This window comes from Mastigoproctus giganteus, chromosome 8 (assembly GCF_048544385.1).
Source record: "Mastigoproctus giganteus isolate SK-2022 chromosome 8, ASM4854438v1, whole genome shotgun sequence".
Lineage (NCBI taxonomy): Eukaryota > Metazoa > Arthropoda > Arachnida > Uropygi > Thelyphonidae > Mastigoproctus > Mastigoproctus giganteus.
Window position 1 is genome coordinate 114,199,849 of NC_143582.1, and position 19,441 is coordinate 114,219,289.

Below are 19,441 nucleotides of genomic sequence, written 5' to 3' on the forward strand. Positions count from 1 at the left end.
ACCACAGGAGCCTTCCTTACGTTTAACTTCAACTATTTATCCTCCACTTTGCACTCAGTTATTACAAAATCACTTAGCTCCCTGTTAACGCTTGATAAACTTCTGGCACTCCCCTCAATGAATAACTCCTCTTGTGTGAATGTAGATGCAAAATACTCTTTTATCAACTTTTATCAGTTACCTGAGCATGATCATCAATAGTCAACCCATCTATGTTAAGTGGTCCAATCTGATTCATCCCTTTCCTTCTAGAGTTTACATAAGTAAAGAACTCCTTGCTGTTTTTTTTGCATCCTTTGCGAAAGATGTCTCGTAATCTGCCTTCGCCTGCCGAACCTCCTTTGTGACTTGATTATAGACTAGTTTATACCATCGCCTGATACTTTATATGCATCCCATACATTCTTCTTCTTTGCCACTAGCCTCATTAATTCACCTGACATCCATTTAGGCCTAAATCTTGAACACTATTTCTTAGTTGGAATGAAAAACCTAGCAGCCTCCAAAAATAAGTCCCTGAAGGCTTCCCATTTAGAATTCAATGTTGGTGACATCATCAGTTGATCCCACTGTACAGAATTTAAAAACTGTCTGAGACCTCTGTAGTCACCTTTATGAAAGCAAAAGCCCTTCCCTTTAGCCATGATGGTAGTTACATCTTTAAATAATTCACATATCAATACATTGCGATCACTGTCGCCCAGTGGTTGCTTTATCTGCAGATTGTTAATGCATGAAGAATCACTACTGATAATCAGATCAAGAGTATTACTCCCTCTGTTTGCCTCTCGAACATGTTGCTGTAGAAAACAGTCATCCAATAAATCCACAAAAGTCTTGCTAGTGTGTGAGTGACCAATCCACAAGTTCCAGTCAATATCTGGAAAGTTAAAATCTCCCATTATAAGACATTCTGATTTGCTGGCCCAGTATATTTCTCTGCACAACTGCTTATTATACTGATCAGATTCATTAGGCCTATAACACACACACACACACACACACACACACACACACACACACACACACACACACACCTACTCTAATTTTTCCTTTCCCAGTGCTCATTCCACACCAAACAGACTCAGCACTGCATTGTCCACCAACATCAATTGGATGCGCTTTTTATGTGTTTCTTAAATAACAGCATAACCCCTCCTCCCTTTCTATCCTTCCTATACACATTGTACTCCCAAAATTCCAACTCTTCACTGCCTATATCTGTGTGACACCACGTCTCTGATATCACAACAATATCTGCCTTTGATGTCTTCACTAGCATTTCAAGCTCATCAAATTTATTAACTATATTCCTAGCATTGGTGTACATGCACCTGTTCCTGCTCCTAGCCACCCTAACACAGCCCATGTATTTACTTGTTCGACTATAGCGCCCAGCAGTCCTGGAAATCTTCTTGCACCCTTTCTATTTAAGTGTATCCAATCCCTGTAGAAGCAGTCTCTCCTGCCAACAAGCACAGGCCAGGCTGAAAAAAATTCTACCCCTCGAGCCTTACACAATCCCTCCAGGGCCGAATTGATTGACAAGGCTCTCATCATATACTCCCTCCTATCGTGTCTGGGCAGAATTGTAGACACTTTCACATTCAACCCTAACTCGTGACGTTTTTTCAACATTGACCTGTACTTAAGTAAATCTGCAGATGTCTTACTCTTAATGTCATTAGTTCCAACATGTACAACAATATCACCTTCTGTGCCCTGAAAAAGATGATATCTGCTCTACAATGTCATCAACTTTTGCCCCTGGCAGACATACACTGGTCCTGTTCCACCTATCCTTCTTCCCAAGTATATTCCCCATGAGATTACCTCTCTGTTGCCTGATGCACAGGAGTGAGCTCCTGTGCATCAGGCTACACAGAGCATCAGGCTCACATCTGGTGAGTATGGGCTTTGGCACACCCAGGGTGCTGAGCTGGATATCATCATTCTTCTCTTTCTTGGTGATGCCCTTATGTTTCCCTCTCTCTCTCTCTCTCTCTCTCTCTCTCTCTCTCTCTCAGGGTGGCTTGGAGTTTTTTTTTTTTTTTGGCTGGTGCGGCATCCTCAGGCTTCCTAGTGCCGTATGGCTGGTAATAATAATACTAATAATAATAATAATAATAATCTGTCCAGTCATTGAGCTGGGCAGCTGAGAGCCTGATGGGCCCCTCATATTAATTTCTTCAAGGGCATTTACCCTACACCTCAAGCTCTCGTAGATGCCCATCAGAACGGTGAGTTGGTGCCTAATTTCTTGTCATTCCAGACACCTAGCACACACAAAGGCATCCTCCTTGGCTAGATCATGTCCTGTTTTAGAAAGGTCAGCAAACATTTCCCATTTTGCATATTTTTTGAGACTGTGATGTGTTGGAGAATCTCTTCCTTCGTTTCTCCCAAGAGCCACAGCACTCTCGCTAGTCTGTGATCTTTGCGTCGCAGCTCTAGTCTGGGTCATGATTTCCATTTGAATACAATTTAATTAACTATGAAATTTAATAAGATTAATAATATTTTTGATTAATTGATAATACTATAATAAGCTAACAGATTCTTAATACAGTGCTTCGTATTATGCTATCTAGTTTACTTTTATACCTTACGCTATCAGTTCGAGATATATACACGTTAAGCTATTTCTTATCGACTACAATATGGTGGCTAGTTGAACTATATTGGCACCAACACTGGGAGTCGTAACTTTCAAAAATCACAGGTTAAATTCAAAATAAGAAGCTAACGAACACTACTAAACCTATTTAATATCTCCGTAAAACACAATGTACTATGTTAAATAACGAAGAATACGTTAAAAATTAAAAAATCCCTTTACAGCATCCAAAAATCCACCGTCCGTACTGTTCTGCGATCCCAGCGCACTCTGAACTCATAGATGGTAGCTTTCAAAGTGAAGTGCCTCTTCATCAGCTAGTCTGTGAATGGTGTACTTCAGTATATATTGATGGTTACAATAGCACAATTCAGCTGGGCATGATCAAGTATCACAAGTCCGGTGTTGGTAAAGCATAATTCTGCTTTTTTAACTCTTTTATCTTATTGTATTTTAAAGCTTTTATTTCTGCTTTATCTTATGTATATATCATTTTTATTTTAATAATAAATTTATTTTAACCAGTTAGTCGGTTGTTGCAAGAAATTTTGATGATATAATGCAACGCGACACACAAGGCCTGTTTTCTAAAGAAGAAACAGTGGACAGTAACATACCCGAATATACCATCTGCAATTTGTCCCACACCTCACGGTGAAGTACTACCTATTCCTAAACCACCCAATAGTTTTTCTGTACACTTTGATGGCGGTGAAGACACTGCCAAACATCAACTTGATATACACAAAGAAGCACAGCTGCCGTATACGTTACCGGTCCCACTATTTTGCTCAAACCTTTATCCTTTTGTAACACGTAAGATCACAGAAAGTGAGCATAATGAATGCATCAAGGAACTCGAACTGCCAAAGAATAAAGCAGAGCTTTTGGCCTCGGGGCTACAACAGTGGAATCTTCTACATCAACGTTTCCCAAACTGGGGACCACGGACCTCCGGGGTTCTGCGAAACGCACACTCTGGAATGGGGTCAAATTATTCGTTCATTGTATAGCAAATTTATGATAAATAAAGATATTATTATATATTTATGTAAAAATAAGAATAAAGTTGAGTTTTTTTCAATAAAATTCAATAGAAAATTCAATAAAACTTGAATTTTCTTCTCAGAAAACCCAGTGTTCATATATAATGGTCTGTAAACTTTTGTATTTTTTTGAAGGGTCCGTAGATCTCAGTAGTTTGAGAACCACTGTTCTAGTTCTGTGAAAGTGACAACATTTCGTACTCGAAATAAAGACTATGATAAATTCTTTTCTTTCAAACAGAAGGTGAACTCAGTGTTTGTAAGAATCTTGATGGCCTAATGGCAGCAACGAACATGAGCATGTTCCTGAAAAATGGCGACTATTTATAGACACGTCTAAGGTAAGCTTTAAGGCTGTGTTATTACACAATGGAAATATGCTGCCTTCAATACCTCTTGCATATGCAGTTCACAAAAAAGAAACATACATAAACATGGAGAAAATCCTCTTAGGTGTACACTATCAGAAGTATGGTAGCAGATACGTGGTGATTTAAAGGTAATTGAGATTTTATTAGGACTACAAAAGGGTTACACTAAGTATTGTTGCTTTCTCTGCGAGTGGGATAGTCGCACCAAGTCGTGCACTATGAAAAGAGCAGTTGGCCTCAATGAAGATCATGAACACTTTGAATGAAGAATGTAGCATTTCAACTTCCGGTAGATCCAAATAAAGTTTTACTACTACTACTCCACATCAAACTGGGGCTCATGAAAAATTTCATGAAGGCTTTGGAAGGGAATGGTCTTGCATTTACATACTTTCAAAACAAATTCACAAGACTTAATACAAAGAAGATTAAGGCAGGCATTTTCAATGGTCCACAAATAAGGCAACTTTTCAAAGACAAACAGTTCAATTAGCCCTTAGTGATAGCGAGAAATCAGTGTGGAAAGCCTTTCAAAATGTTTCGAATGATTTTCTAGGAAATGTTAAAGCCGGCAACTACGGGCAGTTATTGGAAGATTTCATTACTTCTAACAAAAAAACTGGTATGCAGTTTTTTGTAAGAAGATGCATTTCTTGCACTCACACATGGATTTCTTCCCGCCAAACTGTGCTGCCATCAGCTACGAACATGGTGAGTGCTTCCATCAAGGCATCTCATCTCAGGGATTGAACAAATATACAAAAGCAAATGGAGTGCCGCCATGTTAGTTGATTATTGTTGGATGGTGAAAAGGAATGCTCCTGGAGCTGAATACAAGTGAAAGGTGAAAAGGTGCTGTATTTGATACAGGTATGCATCTTACTTCCATATAAATAAAAATACCTTGAATAAATTTAAAAAACTACTTTTTTTGAAAATATGAGCCAATCTGCCATTTAAAGCACAATTTCAGTGTTTAGTACCCCAAAATCTACAAAGTAAAATTACTTTTTATGCTCATAACAAGATATGGTCCAAAATTTGTTGTTCAGTATAATGGTTCTCAGCTTGCTTAGCCAACCTCCTTTTTGACTTGACTTTTATAATCAAGTCAAATTGATTACATCATTTGATAAATTTAATGCATCCAAGTCATTTTCTTTCTCTGCTACAAGACCCACCAATTCATCCCATCGAGGCAGTGTTAGGTGGGTCGGAAAACTGCTAGCTTGGGGGGATACAAGGACTAATAGATTAACAGTAGCCACTGGCAGAGGTGAAAGTGATTCTTGCACTGCTTCTATTGGAATGAGCAGAAGCCTGGAAAACAAGATGCAGGATATTTCAGAGACTGCTGGGAGTCATTGCGGTACAAGTAAACACATGGGTTGTGTTAGGGTAGCTAAGAATAGGAACAGGTGCATGTATACTTGCGTGTACACCAATGCTAAGAGTTTGGTATATAAATTTGATGAATTTGATGTATTGCTCAAAGCATCAAAGGCGAATATTGTTGGGATATCAGAGACGAGGTGTCACACAGATATAAGGAATGCAGAACTGGAATTTGGGGAGTACAACATCTACAGAAAGGATAGACACGATAGGAAGGGAAGAGGGGTCATGCTATTAGTTAAGAAACATATAAAATCCAAGGAAGTGAAGCCAGTCGACATCGCTGGACAGTGCAGTGTCGAGTCAGTTTGGTGTGACATAAGCATTGGGAGATCAAAATAGAGAGTAGGAGTGTGCTATAGGCCTAATGACTCTGACGAGTATAATAAGGAACTGTACGGGGAAATAGAGTGGGCCAGTAAATCCGAGAGTCTTATAATGGGGGATTTTAATTTCCCAGATATTGACTGGAATTTGTGGGTTGGTCACTCACACACTAGCAAGGCTTTTGTGGATTTATTGGATGATTGTTTTCTGCATCAGCATGTTCGGAAGGAAACTAGATGGAGTAATACTCTTGATTTGATTATCAGTAGTGATTCTTCACGCACTAAGAATCTGCAGATAAAGGAACCACTAGGTGGCAGTGATCACAGTGCGCCGAAGTGGGATTTACTCAAAGAGGTAACTACCATCAGGGGAAAAGTGAAGGGTTATTGCTTTCGCAAAGGCGACTACGATGGTCTGAGACAGTATTTAAATTCTATACAGTGGGACCAACTGATGATGTTACCAACAGCAAATTCAAAATGGGAAGCATTCAAAGAACTTATCTTCGAAGCAACTAGGCTTTACATACCAATTAAGAAATATTGTTCAAGGTTTAGGCGTAAATGGATGTCAGATGAACTAATGAGACACATGGCAGAGAAGAAATATGCATGGGTTACATATAAATTAACACGTGACACAGAAGCCTATGATAGATATAAGCTGACCTGGAACCAAGTCACAAAGGAGGTTAGGCAGGCAAAGGCAGATTATGAAAAATCTTTGGCAAAGGATGCAAAGAAAAACAGCAAAGAGTTCTTTACTTATGTGAACTCTAGAAGGAAGGGAATGAATCAGATTGGTCCACTTGATATCGATGGTTCAACTGTTGATGATCCTGCTCAGGTAGCTAAAAACTAAATTGATATTTTGCATCTACATTCACACATGAGGAGTTATTCAGCGAGGGGAATGCCAGAGGTGTATTCAACTCTGGCAGTAAGCTAGATAATCTTGTAATAACTGAGAGTAAAGTGGAGGAGAAATTGTTGAAGATAAACAAAAGAAAGGCACCTGGGGTGGATGGGATCTATCCAGTTATATTAAAGGAGGCAGCAAAGGAAGTAAGCAAACCCTTAGCCATAATTATGAGAGCTTCCTTGGGCTCAGGGAAGGTACCCATAGACTGGAGATGTGCAAATGTGACCCCAATTCACAAAGGAGGATCAAAGGCTGACACAAGTAATTATAGATCTGTGAGTTTAACTTTTGTTCCAGGAAAATTAATGTAGGCACTGGTTAAAGAAGCACTGCAGGATCATCTAGAAAAGACTTCAGTTTTAGCTCAGACAGATCATGGTTTTGTTAAGGGAAAGTCTTGCTGACCAATATTATTGGATACTATGATGCAGTCACAAAAGAACTGGATGCAAGGAATAACTTTGATATTATATACTTGGATCTTAGAAAGGCTTTTGATACTGTTGCTCATGGAAGACTGCTGCACAAATTGGAGCAGTGTGGCATTGGAGGCAAATTGCTGCTATGGATAAAGGGGTGGTTGTAGGGGAGAAGACAGAGAGTGGTAACCAATGGACACTGCTCATTGTGGACTAATGTTATCAGTGGAGTCCCTCAGGGTTCAGGGTTGTGTCCATTATTGTTTTCTGTATTTATAAATAATATTGATGATGGTATATCAAGCTTAATGTCCAAGTTTGCAGACGATACAAAGTTTGGCAGGGTTGTTAAGGACACTTCTGACGCTATGCTGCTGCAACAGGATCTGGAAAGGTTGGCTGAGAGGTGGCAGATGGCTGAGAGGTGGCAAATGAAGTTTAATGTCCAGGAATTAATAAAAGGGTACATCTGGAGCACATCCCAAGCAGTGGAGGCTTTTCATTGATTCATCCAAGGTCAGTTTGTAAGCAGTTTTACACCACAATGAAAGTAAGTATCCATCTATACCACTTGCCCATACAATTCACATGAAGGAAACATAGGAGAATCTACATTTTCTTTTGGAAAAAATATGCTATCAAGAATGCAAATGGCATATCTGTGCCAACCTAAAAAAGGTAGCTTTGCTGAATAGTTTGCAAGGTGGATGCACTAAATACGGCTCTTTTTATGTAAATGGGACAACCGAGCAAAGGATGGCCATAAGAGGATAAAAAAAAAAATGACCAGACCAGAAAAATGTAGCACATCCTGCTTCAGTAGAAAATTGAAAAATCTAATTACCTCCACTGCACATCAAGCTAGGTTTGATAAATATATTTATGAAAGCGATGAACTAAAAAGGAAGAGGAATTTCCTATTCAAGGCTCCTCGAATCAATGAGGCCAAGATAAAAAGGGAATTTTTGTGGGTCCTCAAATCAAACTGCTATTCCAAGATGAGGAATTCACTAAAAATTTAAAAGCTACAAAAATAAGAGCCCAGAAGGGCATTCGAAAATCAGCCAGAACTTTTTAGGCAACTTATTGCCTTTTAAGGCAATGAATCAAAAATTACAGTGAAATTGTTGATGAGACTTGGTGTATGGAGACTTGGGTTTGAAACATGTCATTCAAGCTTTGTTTCCTACATTCCCATTTAGACTTTTTTCCTATAAACTTGGGAGCAGTCTCCGAAAGAACACAGTGAAAGGTTTCACCAAGGTATTTCTCAAATGGAAAAAGATACCAGGGGAAACTGGAGTCCAAATACCCTGACACACAACAGTTGAATTCTGGTATGGCAGACACCAATGGAGATTATAAAAGGCAAAAAACAACAAAATAAGTATTTTGTTATCAGAAAAACATTTTTGTAAATAGAATAAGGTTAAGAGACCTGCTGTCACATTTTTTAAAATTTTTTTTTTTTACTTCGTCTCCATCAAGGATGCTCAGGTGACACTGGCACACACCAGCCAGAGAATTATGGGCACCTTGGATACCTCTTAGTGGTGTGCGTGCGGGCAATGTATGGTCCCACCAAGGGGCCCTGCAGCCAAACACCAGGACACACAACAGAACCCAGCAAAATACTACACATCCAGCACACAACACCTATCCTGGCATTTACAGTAGTCTATATTTCTTCACAGCATACATAAGGCGCAGATGTGGGAAACGACAGGTGGCACCTGACCCTAACACTATGCACACTATGTCCCATATTTAGTACCGTTTGTAAAATGTTCTTATAATGTATGAAATCTTTTCTTACTAGAAACTTAGTTTTTGATTTTAATCTCTTCTCCCTTAAAAATTGGTGCATGTTACAGCAATATGGTTGCCATATTGAATTCAGCAATGTCAAATCCACACTATTCATCCTGCATTTTTAACAGGGAATGAAAAAGGTTTTTTTTTGCTGACCAATGTAATAGGCCTGATATATCTCCGTCACTGTCATTAATAAATATATATAAAAAAAAAAAAACAATGAGCTCAGCTCTGTATCCAGGATTGAAGATTTGGCTTACCATGGCGGTGTGCAATTGGATAATTAGCTCCTTAACTCCTCCAAAATAATAATAATAATAATAAGATTTTTTATTAACATAAATTTTATACATAGTGATTCCTTACACAGAAAGCCAGAGGAATTTTCAATTTGTTGTTTATACAAGTGATTTTGTTTTTTATAAAAAATAATAATAATAATAATAATAACTAAATAATAATTAACAGATCAAAGCAAAGATGATAATCAAAATGTAAAAATGAAGTAGTAATTACAGCAAAAAAGGACTACAAGTTGAGCAGAACATGAAATGGCATCGGCTAACTAAGATCGGCACTTACACAAATGTCCTTTACAATCAGCAAGATTGGGCAAGATGCCATCGCGATATACCTTGTCTATAGTCCACAGGTTGATGTCGATGTTGAACGAGTTCAGTGTCCAGAGTCACATTTGGGAAGTGCCTCTTGAAATTCTGTAACCGCTGGAGCCTTGAGCACAAGGAGGGGGTACTACGGAGATGTCTGCCTGGCAAACGCCAACCAACCGTGTTCCAGATGTTGATGTGATCCTGCTTAGCAGAGCACAGATGAAAGAATGATTTTATTTTTAGCAGATGGGCTCTGTGGACTATGGGCCTTTATTGCAGGTTGCAGCAGAGAGTAGATTTAGATGTTGTGTAGATCTGGTGCGACAAAAAAAAAAGTTGGCCCACTTCAGCACACAGAATTCAAGGCCCCATAGTTTCCTGAGGCTGGTGGGTGGTGCCACCGACCAAACTTCCACGGCATAGGAGAGTACACTACAGAAGTAAGTTGCAAGGTATTTCTTGATTATTTGCTTATTGTGCATTTTGTACAGATCAATTTTATTTCCCCAGAACGCTCTCAGGGCTTTGGAATACTGAGCTTGGATTTGTTTTTTATAGGTGAGGCTGGCGTCAAGGATTACTCCTAGGAATTTGACACTGTAGGAGTCAGAATATTTCCTGCCAATTACGGAAGTAGAGAAGATGCAGTATCAGTAGAAGTCATCCGACGGAGTAAAGATGAGATAGTTTTACTTCTCTGGACTGACTGACAAGCCAAAAAATTTAGCATACTTACAGAATGTATTTAGGTAGCTGTTTACAGATTCAGAAGCGGTTTGTCTTTCTTGTGAATCACCATCATGGCATTTGCATGGCAAGTAGCAAACAATATCATCAGCATACGATAGGAAAACTGGAATTTGATCCATTAGTGGAACAAATATTGCTGCAAATAACAAGGCTGAGAGAGAACCACCTTGTGGGATCCCTACTTCGACGCTTTTAGTGACTGTGATGCCATCGCCTTTGAAGTGAAGCATTCTCCTAGATAGCAAATTATTGAAGATCTCAAGCATATTTCCGGATATCCCGTAGAATCTCTCAAGTAAGGCAAGGAGGGGTGTTATTTGGACTGAGTCAAAAGCAGATTTCATGTCCAGAAAAATGGTGTGAAGATCTTCGTTGTCATTCCAGGCGTGAAGTATTTTCTGTGATAATTACTGTAGGCAGGTTACGGTAGATCTATTAGGCATGGCATAATGGGTATGTTCTGGCCTATGCGCAAAGACTGCGAGTGCTACATCATTATAGATGCACTTCTCGAGGCATTTCAGGAAGGGAGAGGCAATTGATATTGGCCTGAAGTCAGCCGGTCTTTTCGCACAAGGCTTTTTCGGAACTGCCACGACTCTGTATGATAACCAGCTTGAAGGCACCTGTGCAAATTTGAGTACGCTGTTGTAGAGTTGAGTGAGCTCTTTGCTGATGAAATAAGAAGCAATTTTTAGACTAAAAAGAGGTATTGCGTCAATTCCTATAGTGGACTTGTCAGGTAGTGAATTTATTATTTTTATTAGTTGTTCTTCGGAAATTTCTGTATTACTAGAAGGTGAAGAAACGTTAAACGCTTCGTTCCAAGGATATGCTTCGGACATGCAGTGATCTCGCTTAAAACGCAGCACATGCTCACACCATTCCTGGACATCTAAAGATAGAGGGGTGCAAGTATGACTAGTGGACCACACACACGTTTTCCCCTGGATAGTCGGCCATTCATGAAATTGTCAATAGAAAATTGCTTCCTCTTCTGTAAATCTATCCTTGCTTTGGAAAATTTGGCATATGACTCTGTGAAGGCGACTTCTTGTAAGAGGCATGGGCTGCCTGTTTTTCCCTAAAGGCCTTGGTCAGGAGGGTATTCCACCATGGCTTTGAGTGGGGACTAAGGATGCAAGTTTTGGACATTGCAGACCTTGCAATGAATTCCATCGATCTCGAAAGCCAGTAGGCAGCCTCATTTATGTTAAGCTCAGCCAGTATGTTCCAAGGGTAAAGTTGGAAAAGGGTAGTAACTTTTCCAATGTTGATGTATTTTGGATTGTATACTCTCCTGACAGTGTTTGTAGTTTGTACTTGTGTACGTTCATCCTTAGGTGCATGCAGAGATATCATAGCAGCAATCGGAACATGATCGGACGGGAGGAAGTTCTCAGGTATGGTCAGGGTTTCCTTTACTAAACAGTTTGAGAAGATGCGTTGCAGGGTGGCATCGCCGTGTGAGGGAGGAACATGAATAGGACCAATGCCCATTTCCAACATATTCAATGACAGAGTATCTAGGAGCTTCTTTGTGGCTGGCAGTGGAAGGTTAAAGTCTCCGAGGATGATGAGCTTTTGCCGATGATTGATTGTGCATGACAGCCATGCTGTCAGATTAAGGACAGAATCCTCAGAAACTGGTGGAGGGAAATAAACAGCACACACAGAGATCGACAAACCAATTCAGTAGATTCCTAGAACAGCTTCTATGTCACCTCCTGGATAAGTGGATGCCTTAATTAGGGGTAGTGAACTCCTTTGATAGATTGCTACACCGCCACCTCGTCTCCCAATTCTATTAGCTGCCAGTGTGTGATAGCCAAGATTTGAGGTGAAGCCATCAATTTCCATTTCATCTCTGAGCCAGGTTTCAATCAGAATGACGAAGTCGTACTCTGCGCAGGAAGGTTGTACTATGATGAGATTACTCTTGGAACAGTATTTGCTTTTCACATAATGATCTGAAATCTCGTCCCGGGATCGATGTGCCCCCTTACTGGATATTCTAACTGGAATGCGACCGGACCGATGTTCGCTCGTCATCTCCACGTTAAACATCCTTAAGTTGCACCCGCTCTCGGATATGATTTGGGAGACTCCGCTAGAGAGGACAGGTAGCTTTGCTGGTGTAGTTATGCATTGTTGCGGAATGGGTTTCGGGCTTGATAAGTTCTTGGTCTTTGGTGTCCCATAGTATGGCATTACCAACAGACAACTGGGCCAGTATTCGGCATTGAGGTAGTATTGTTGGTAATTAGGCCCATCAATCTGAATCCTAAAGGAAGCATAAGATGGTATTGGTATTGATATTGATCTTGGTATTGATTTTGAAAGGCTTACCGGGTATGTCTAATTCCATCAACAGTGCCTGAATTTCTTCAACTTTTGTCAACGGATCCAGCCTGGTAATGAAAATATTTGCATGAGTATTGCTGGTGGCTTGGCAATCTCGTATTCTGAGGCTAGTATTAACTACTCTCATGCCAATCAAGGTGGTTTTGCTGTTTCTGGAATACCGTTGGTGTGGGGATGCTTGTGTCGGTTGAGGTCTGGGCATCTGGCCTTGCTGTGCTCCATTCTTGCCTGCAATGTCAGAGTTCCGTTTTGTTGATTTTAGCATGGCGCTATAGGCGCTGTCTTTAGACAGTGTAACATATCCGTTTCGGGTAGTAGCGATGACTCAGGTGTGGGAGGTGGGCGTTCGAGTGGGCCAGGACAAGGGAGCCTAGTGATCACGGGCAAGAGCCGTAGTAAGCTCAAGGACTTTCGTTGATAATCTTCAAGCTGGCTCAGACGTTCCCTTAGAGAGCTATTTTCTGAATACAGTTTTCTTAGAATGCCTTCAATAGTTTCAAGTTTTATAGCTTTATATCATTGACAAAGCCCCATGGGCTGCCCATGGGTTTCCATCATTACCCACAGATCCTTTTATCTTCCATTAGGCTGAGTATAGTACCACACAGTTGGTAGGTTAGTCTGGGATTACTGCTACCCATATGCAGCATTTTGCATTTGTCAAGATTAATCTTCAGTTGCCATTTCTCAGCCAATGTGATTAAATTTTCCAGATGCTGCTGCAGTCAGCTACCATCATTACTTTCATTTTTTATTTTTTATGGAAACCCCAAACACGAAAGGTATCAAAACCTATAGTACTTAGTACCATGCATGGGTTGAAAGTAAAGTATGGGGGGGGGATGCCGGAAACTTTGCTCTAGAGACTAAACATGGGTTTCACCACTTCAAGCCTCCAATAAGCAAAGTGGTGGTATTGCACCGGTCGATGAGAGTCATCTACCACCTCAGATTTAATCCCCTTTGCGAACCTTAATATCATCTGCAAACTTAGATATTAAATGTGATATGCCTACATCGATATCATTAATTAGAAAACAGAATACAACATTAATTAGAAAATAAAACAGAAAACAACAATGGGCCCAGCACTGAAACCCAAGAACTCCACGAATTACACATTATTCCACAAAGAGATCCACTGTCATCACTCCATTGTAATCGCTCTCTGTCTTCTCCCGGAAAACAATCTGCTCATCTATAGCAGTAACTGTCCATAAATGCCACACTGCACCAATCTGTACAGCATTCTTTTATGTGTAGTAGTATCAAAAGCTTTCCCAAAATCAAAGTATATTATAACTAAATTATTTTCTTTATCCAGTTCTTTTGTGACTGCATTATAATATCCAATCAAATTGGTCAAACAATATTTCCCCTAAACAAGCCCATGCTCTGCTTGAAGTATAACTGCAGTCAAGTCTACATGGTCTTACATTATTACTTCAATAACAGGTGAGCCCATTATTTTCCCTTATTTTAATTACTCGTATTATCCTTTGATCTCCCTTTATAAACTGGGGTTACATTTGAATATCTCAGGTACACAGGCACTACCAGTGAATCCTAAGAAGCTCAAAAGCACTGGTTTGGATGGATAGACCCCACCACCACCACGGTGTCTTTCTTATGTTTAACTTCAACAATTTCTCTTCCATTTCCCTCTCATTTAGCTCTCTGCTAGAGTTGGATAAACTTCAGCAATTCACTTCCATAAAAAATTCCTCTAGACTCAATTTAGATGAAAAACACTCGTTCAGTTTGTCAGCAACGGGAGCAGGATCAACAGCAGTTTAACCATCAATATCAAGGGGATCAATGTCATTCATCCCCTTCCTTCTAGTATTTAACACAAGTAAAGAAGTCTTACCTGCTTTTCTTGGCATTCTTTTCCAGAGACTTCACGTAATCTTCCTTGGCTTGCCTAACCTCCATCTGCCCTAATTAGAGACCAATTTATATCTACTGAAGGCTTCTGTTTATTTAAATGTATAGCATGCATTTTTCTTCTATACCACATCTCATTAGTTCATCTGGCATCCATTTAGCTGCAGATTCATAATTCGTGAATAATGTGTGAATAATCAGATCAAGAACATTACTCTCTCTCTTGTTTCCCCTCTAACATGCTGCTTTAGAAAACAGTCATCCAATAAATCCACAAAAATCCTTGACAGTGTGTGAGTGACCAACCCAAAAGTTCCAGTCAATATCTGGAAAGTTAAAAATCTCCCATTATAAGACACTCTGATTTACTGGCCAACTCTATTTCTCTGTATAATCGTTCATTCAATGAACTCATCAGAGTCATTAGGCCTATAACAAACTCTTACCCTCATTTTTGCTTTCCCAGTGCTTATGTCACAGCACACTGACTCAACATTGCACTGTCCAACAATGAGTAAAAAACCACAAGTTTCGGTCAATATCTGATTAGTTAAAATCCCCCATTGAAATCAGTACAACCAATACACCTAAAACACACTTCTCCTCTCTCTTTTTTTTTCCCCTCAATAATTTTTTCTCACCAAAAATAACTCAACGCACTTCTATTCTTTTTTTTTCCCCCCTCAATGATTTTCTCCCGCAAAAAATGACTCAAAATGCTGCTATAGAAAACAGTCATCAAATAAATCCACAAAAGTCATGTTAGTGTGTGAGTGACCAACCAACAAGTTCCAGTCAATGTCTGGAAAGTTAAAATTCACCATTATAAGACATTGTGATGATTTATTGGCCGACTATTTCTCTGCACATTTTCTCATTATACTCATCAGGCTTATAACACACACCTACTCTCATTTTCCCTTTCCCAGTGCTTAGGTCACACCACACTGACTCAACAGCAGATGCAGCTTGTGCTGCATCTGCTGAAAAAAAAATTTCTCAGTTACCCAGAGAGAGTTGTTGTTGTTGTTATTTGGTTTTTAGAAGCATTAGCAACTAAGGCCATATTGCTCCGGTGCGGTGGTCATTCCCTGACCTTTCCGCATGCTCCGTATTTGGTGGTGACAGGCTTGAACCCCGGTCTAATCAAGAAGCGTGTGCTATGCACTGCTGCTCCTTCCCACCTGGCTACGGAGGTGCACCCAGAGAGAGAGAGAGAGAGAGAGAGAGAGAGAGAGAGAGAGAGAGAGAGAGAGAGAGAGAGAGAGAGAGAACAAGAGTCAGAAGTAGACGGGAATCACCAAGAAAGAAAATAATGATGACATGCAGCTCAGGACCCTGGGTGTGCCAAGCCCCATACTCACCAGATGTGAGCCCCTGGGATTATATTTAGGATTTCAGAATTTTAATCACTGACTAATGGTTAACGCTCTTGTGTTAACTAACACTATTTTTGAGGGGCATCTGTGAGAGTTAAATTTTTAAAAGAAAATATCTGAATGTTAAATTGTAATTTGTGTGCTTGTTTTTTTTTTTTTTTTTTTTATTTTTTTTACACCTATTGGTACATTGATTATAATAAAAAAAAAAAAAAATATATTATATTCGCCTCATTATATGCTGCATTTTTAAAATGCACAGGGTGTACCTTATAATCAGTTCTTAAAAAAAAAAAAAAAAAAAAAAAGTAGAAATTCTCACTGGGCTGTCTAAATCCCATACTGGTGCATACTTTATTGTTATTACAAAGAGATGATAATTTGATTAAATAATACATTGATGCAAACTAAATTTTAAACCCAATTTTTTCACTAAATTCATTATTTCCAAGGAGCAGATTTGAAATTTTGTTTTGCTAGTAAAACCAATTTTGCCAGTAAATCCAATTTGCTACTAAAACTAATTTTTAACATTATGAGACCCACTCTTCAACCTAAAAATTTATATTAACATGTCTTAAGTACATTTATATTACTGTACTATATGGAGCAATGTGAAACTTGCGTTTTTGTAAATTGTTCTGATTATTTGCGTAGAATTTCAAATGATGGTATATCATTCTAATGAAATGATATGGCAATACTGTGACAAGAGAGACAAACTTCAACATTGCTGAAGTATGTGATTGACACTAGCTCTGCGAGAACAGCATTCATACTTCCTTACTTCCAAACTAATATATTTTTCAAATATTATATATTTAACTTTATTCTATACTATAATCAGAGTTTTATTTTCCTTAAGAGATAACATCACATAGGAAATATAGAACTAATGAATAAACGGGGTACACTCTGAACTATGTTTAAGTTATTATAACAGTGGGAAACTGATGATGATACAGCAAATCCTATATCCACAAGCAGGTGATTATACTGACCAATAAACTGAACATCAACAATTAACTGAATCTGAAATTCTGCGGATTCCATGACTGATTCACTTCCGCAGTTCATTTGTCAACATTGGTGCTTGGATACAGATATAGAATTCACTGTATGAATATCAGTTGTCCAAGTGAATAAAACAGTTTTTCCCTTTTGCGAAAATAATATTTTATACACCTGCATCAATTTTAATTCAAGACTGGGGCTCATATTCAGGCAAAAATTAGACATTCCAGTTACACAGTTAAATGCAGTGGATGAAACAACCTCTATATAAAAAAAACAAAGAGAGAGAGAGAGAGAAATAACATTAAACTTAAAAAAAAAATTATTTTAAAAGGAAACTTAGCCTTACCATTTTCTTCACATTGATATACTGATCTGTAATTAAGTTGATATACCTCTCATCTAATTCTTTTAATCTACACATCTGTTCACCAAAATTCCTAATTGAAATAAGAATTAAAAATTATCTAAAAGAAAGTTATTGAAAGGAAAAATATAAAGTGGATTAAATAATAAAGTGAATTAAAGTTAGTTAAATTAAAGACACAAGATCAGATGTTTAGAGAGTTTTCGGGCTAAAAGAGATGGGGAAAAAAAAAATTGTTTGTGTGTGTTTTTTTTTTTGGTCTCCAATTTAGAGCTGCCAGAATAAATCTGGTTTGCTTGTTTGTTTGTTCATTTTTTTCGAATAACAGTTTTTTTCTCCCCCTTAAATTCAAATAGTAAATAAAAAGTTATAATATGTTAAATATAACATGTAAAATAAATAAATCAATATAGCATAATAAATAAATAAATCAATATAGCATAATAAATAAATAAATCAATATAGCATAATATATAAATAAATATTTAATAAAATATGATATGTATCAAAATGGGCTAAATGGAATAATATAAATTTGTCCTTTTTAAAATTTTAAAAACATCAAATCATGATTACTGGTTATCAATGGGCACAGCTCTTCGTGGAGTTCTCCAGAGTTCAGTTGTTTTCAATATTTATTAATGATACTGATGAAGGTATATCAGGCTTAATGTCAAAGTTTTAAGATGATGCAAACGATGCCAGGGTGGTTAATGACAGTAATGATGGTATTTACTGAAACAAGAATTAGAAAAATTAGGTCGATGAGCTGAGAAATGGCAGTTGAAGTTGAACATTGACAAATGCAAGTTACTGCATATGGGTAGCAGTAATCTCAGAGTAACTTATAATATGTCGAACTACACTCAGGAGAGTAGAAAACGAAAAATACATGGAGGTAATTGTGCAGTCAAATATGAAATTCTCTAAGAAGTTCAGAAGTGCTGCCAGGAAAACTCATTTGGTTTTGTCAATGATACACAGAAATTTTGCTAGTAGGGATAACGAGGTGATTATTCATTTGTACAAGGTCATGGTTAGGCTGCATCAAAAGTATTTATATACAGGTCCGGAGGCCTCACTTTAGAAAGGATGTAAATCTGCTAGAATGGGTGCAGAGAAGGGCAATGACATTGATGAGGGGACCAAAGGGTTTCTATTGCAAAGAAAGACATAAGTTCAACAAATTGCAGCATCAAGAGAGTAGGCACCTATGAGGTGATCTAACTGAGGTGTTGGAAGACCTGGAATAGATTGAGCAAGCTGAATGTGAATGGCATTCTTCCTCTTAGCCTTTTTTTTTGGCTGATGCTGCATAAGCTCATACATACACTTGCTTTCTTGCATCATATGCCACTACTACTACTTGCTGAGGCACATGAGAGTGCATAAATTTAAGCTGAGGAAGAATAGATGCAGGCTAGATGTGCAGAAGTTTGCCTTCAACCAATGGGTGGTTGATCACTGGAACAGGCATCCATCTATTTTATACTGGTTGGTCCACTTGATGTTGGTGATTCAACTGTTGATGATCCTGCTCAGATAGCTAACAAACTGAATGAGTATTTTACATCTGCATTAACACATGAGGAATTCGGAAAGGAAGGGGAGGACAGAAGAAGTTCATTAAACTCTAATAGGGAGCTAAATGATTTTGTAATAAAGGAGAGCAAAGTGGAGGAGAAGATGTTGAAGTTAAACATAAAAAAGGCACTGGGGCAGATGGAATATATCCAGTTATATTGAAGGAGGCAGTGAGGGAAGTAAGCAAACCCTAAGTCATAATTATGACAGAATCATTACATTCAGGGGAGGTTTCCATTGACTGGAGATGTGCAAATGTTTCCCCAATTCACAAAGTGTGATGCAAATAATTATAGATCTGTTAGTTTAACAACTGTTCCAGGAAAAATAATAGAGTAACTGGTTAAAGAAGTGATGCAGGATCACCTAGACAAGGATGCAGTAATAGTTCAGACACTGTGTGGGTTTGTTAAGGGGAAGAGTCTTGTCTGACCAATTTTATTGGATACTATGATGTGGTCACAAAGGAACTGGATGCAAAAAATAATTTTGATATCATATACTTAGATTTCAGGAAAGCTTTTGATACTGTTGCACATGGAAGATTGCTTTACAAATACAACTGGTATGG

General features: G+C 38.5%; 1 protein-coding gene across 1 annotated transcript in view; it reads right to left on the minus strand.

Annotated features, from left to right (window-relative positions):
• Epg5 (ectopic P-granules autophagy protein 5) overlaps window positions 1-19,441 on the minus strand; it is a 1,526,775-nt gene that overhangs the window by 745,886 nt on the left and 761,448 nt on the right. The window contains exon 28 of the mRNA XM_090380318.1: window positions 17,269-17,359. Coding sequence (XP_090236444.1) covers window positions 17,269-17,359 — 91 coding nt within the window. The remainder of the gene's footprint in view (window positions 1-17,268; window positions 17,360-19,441) is intronic.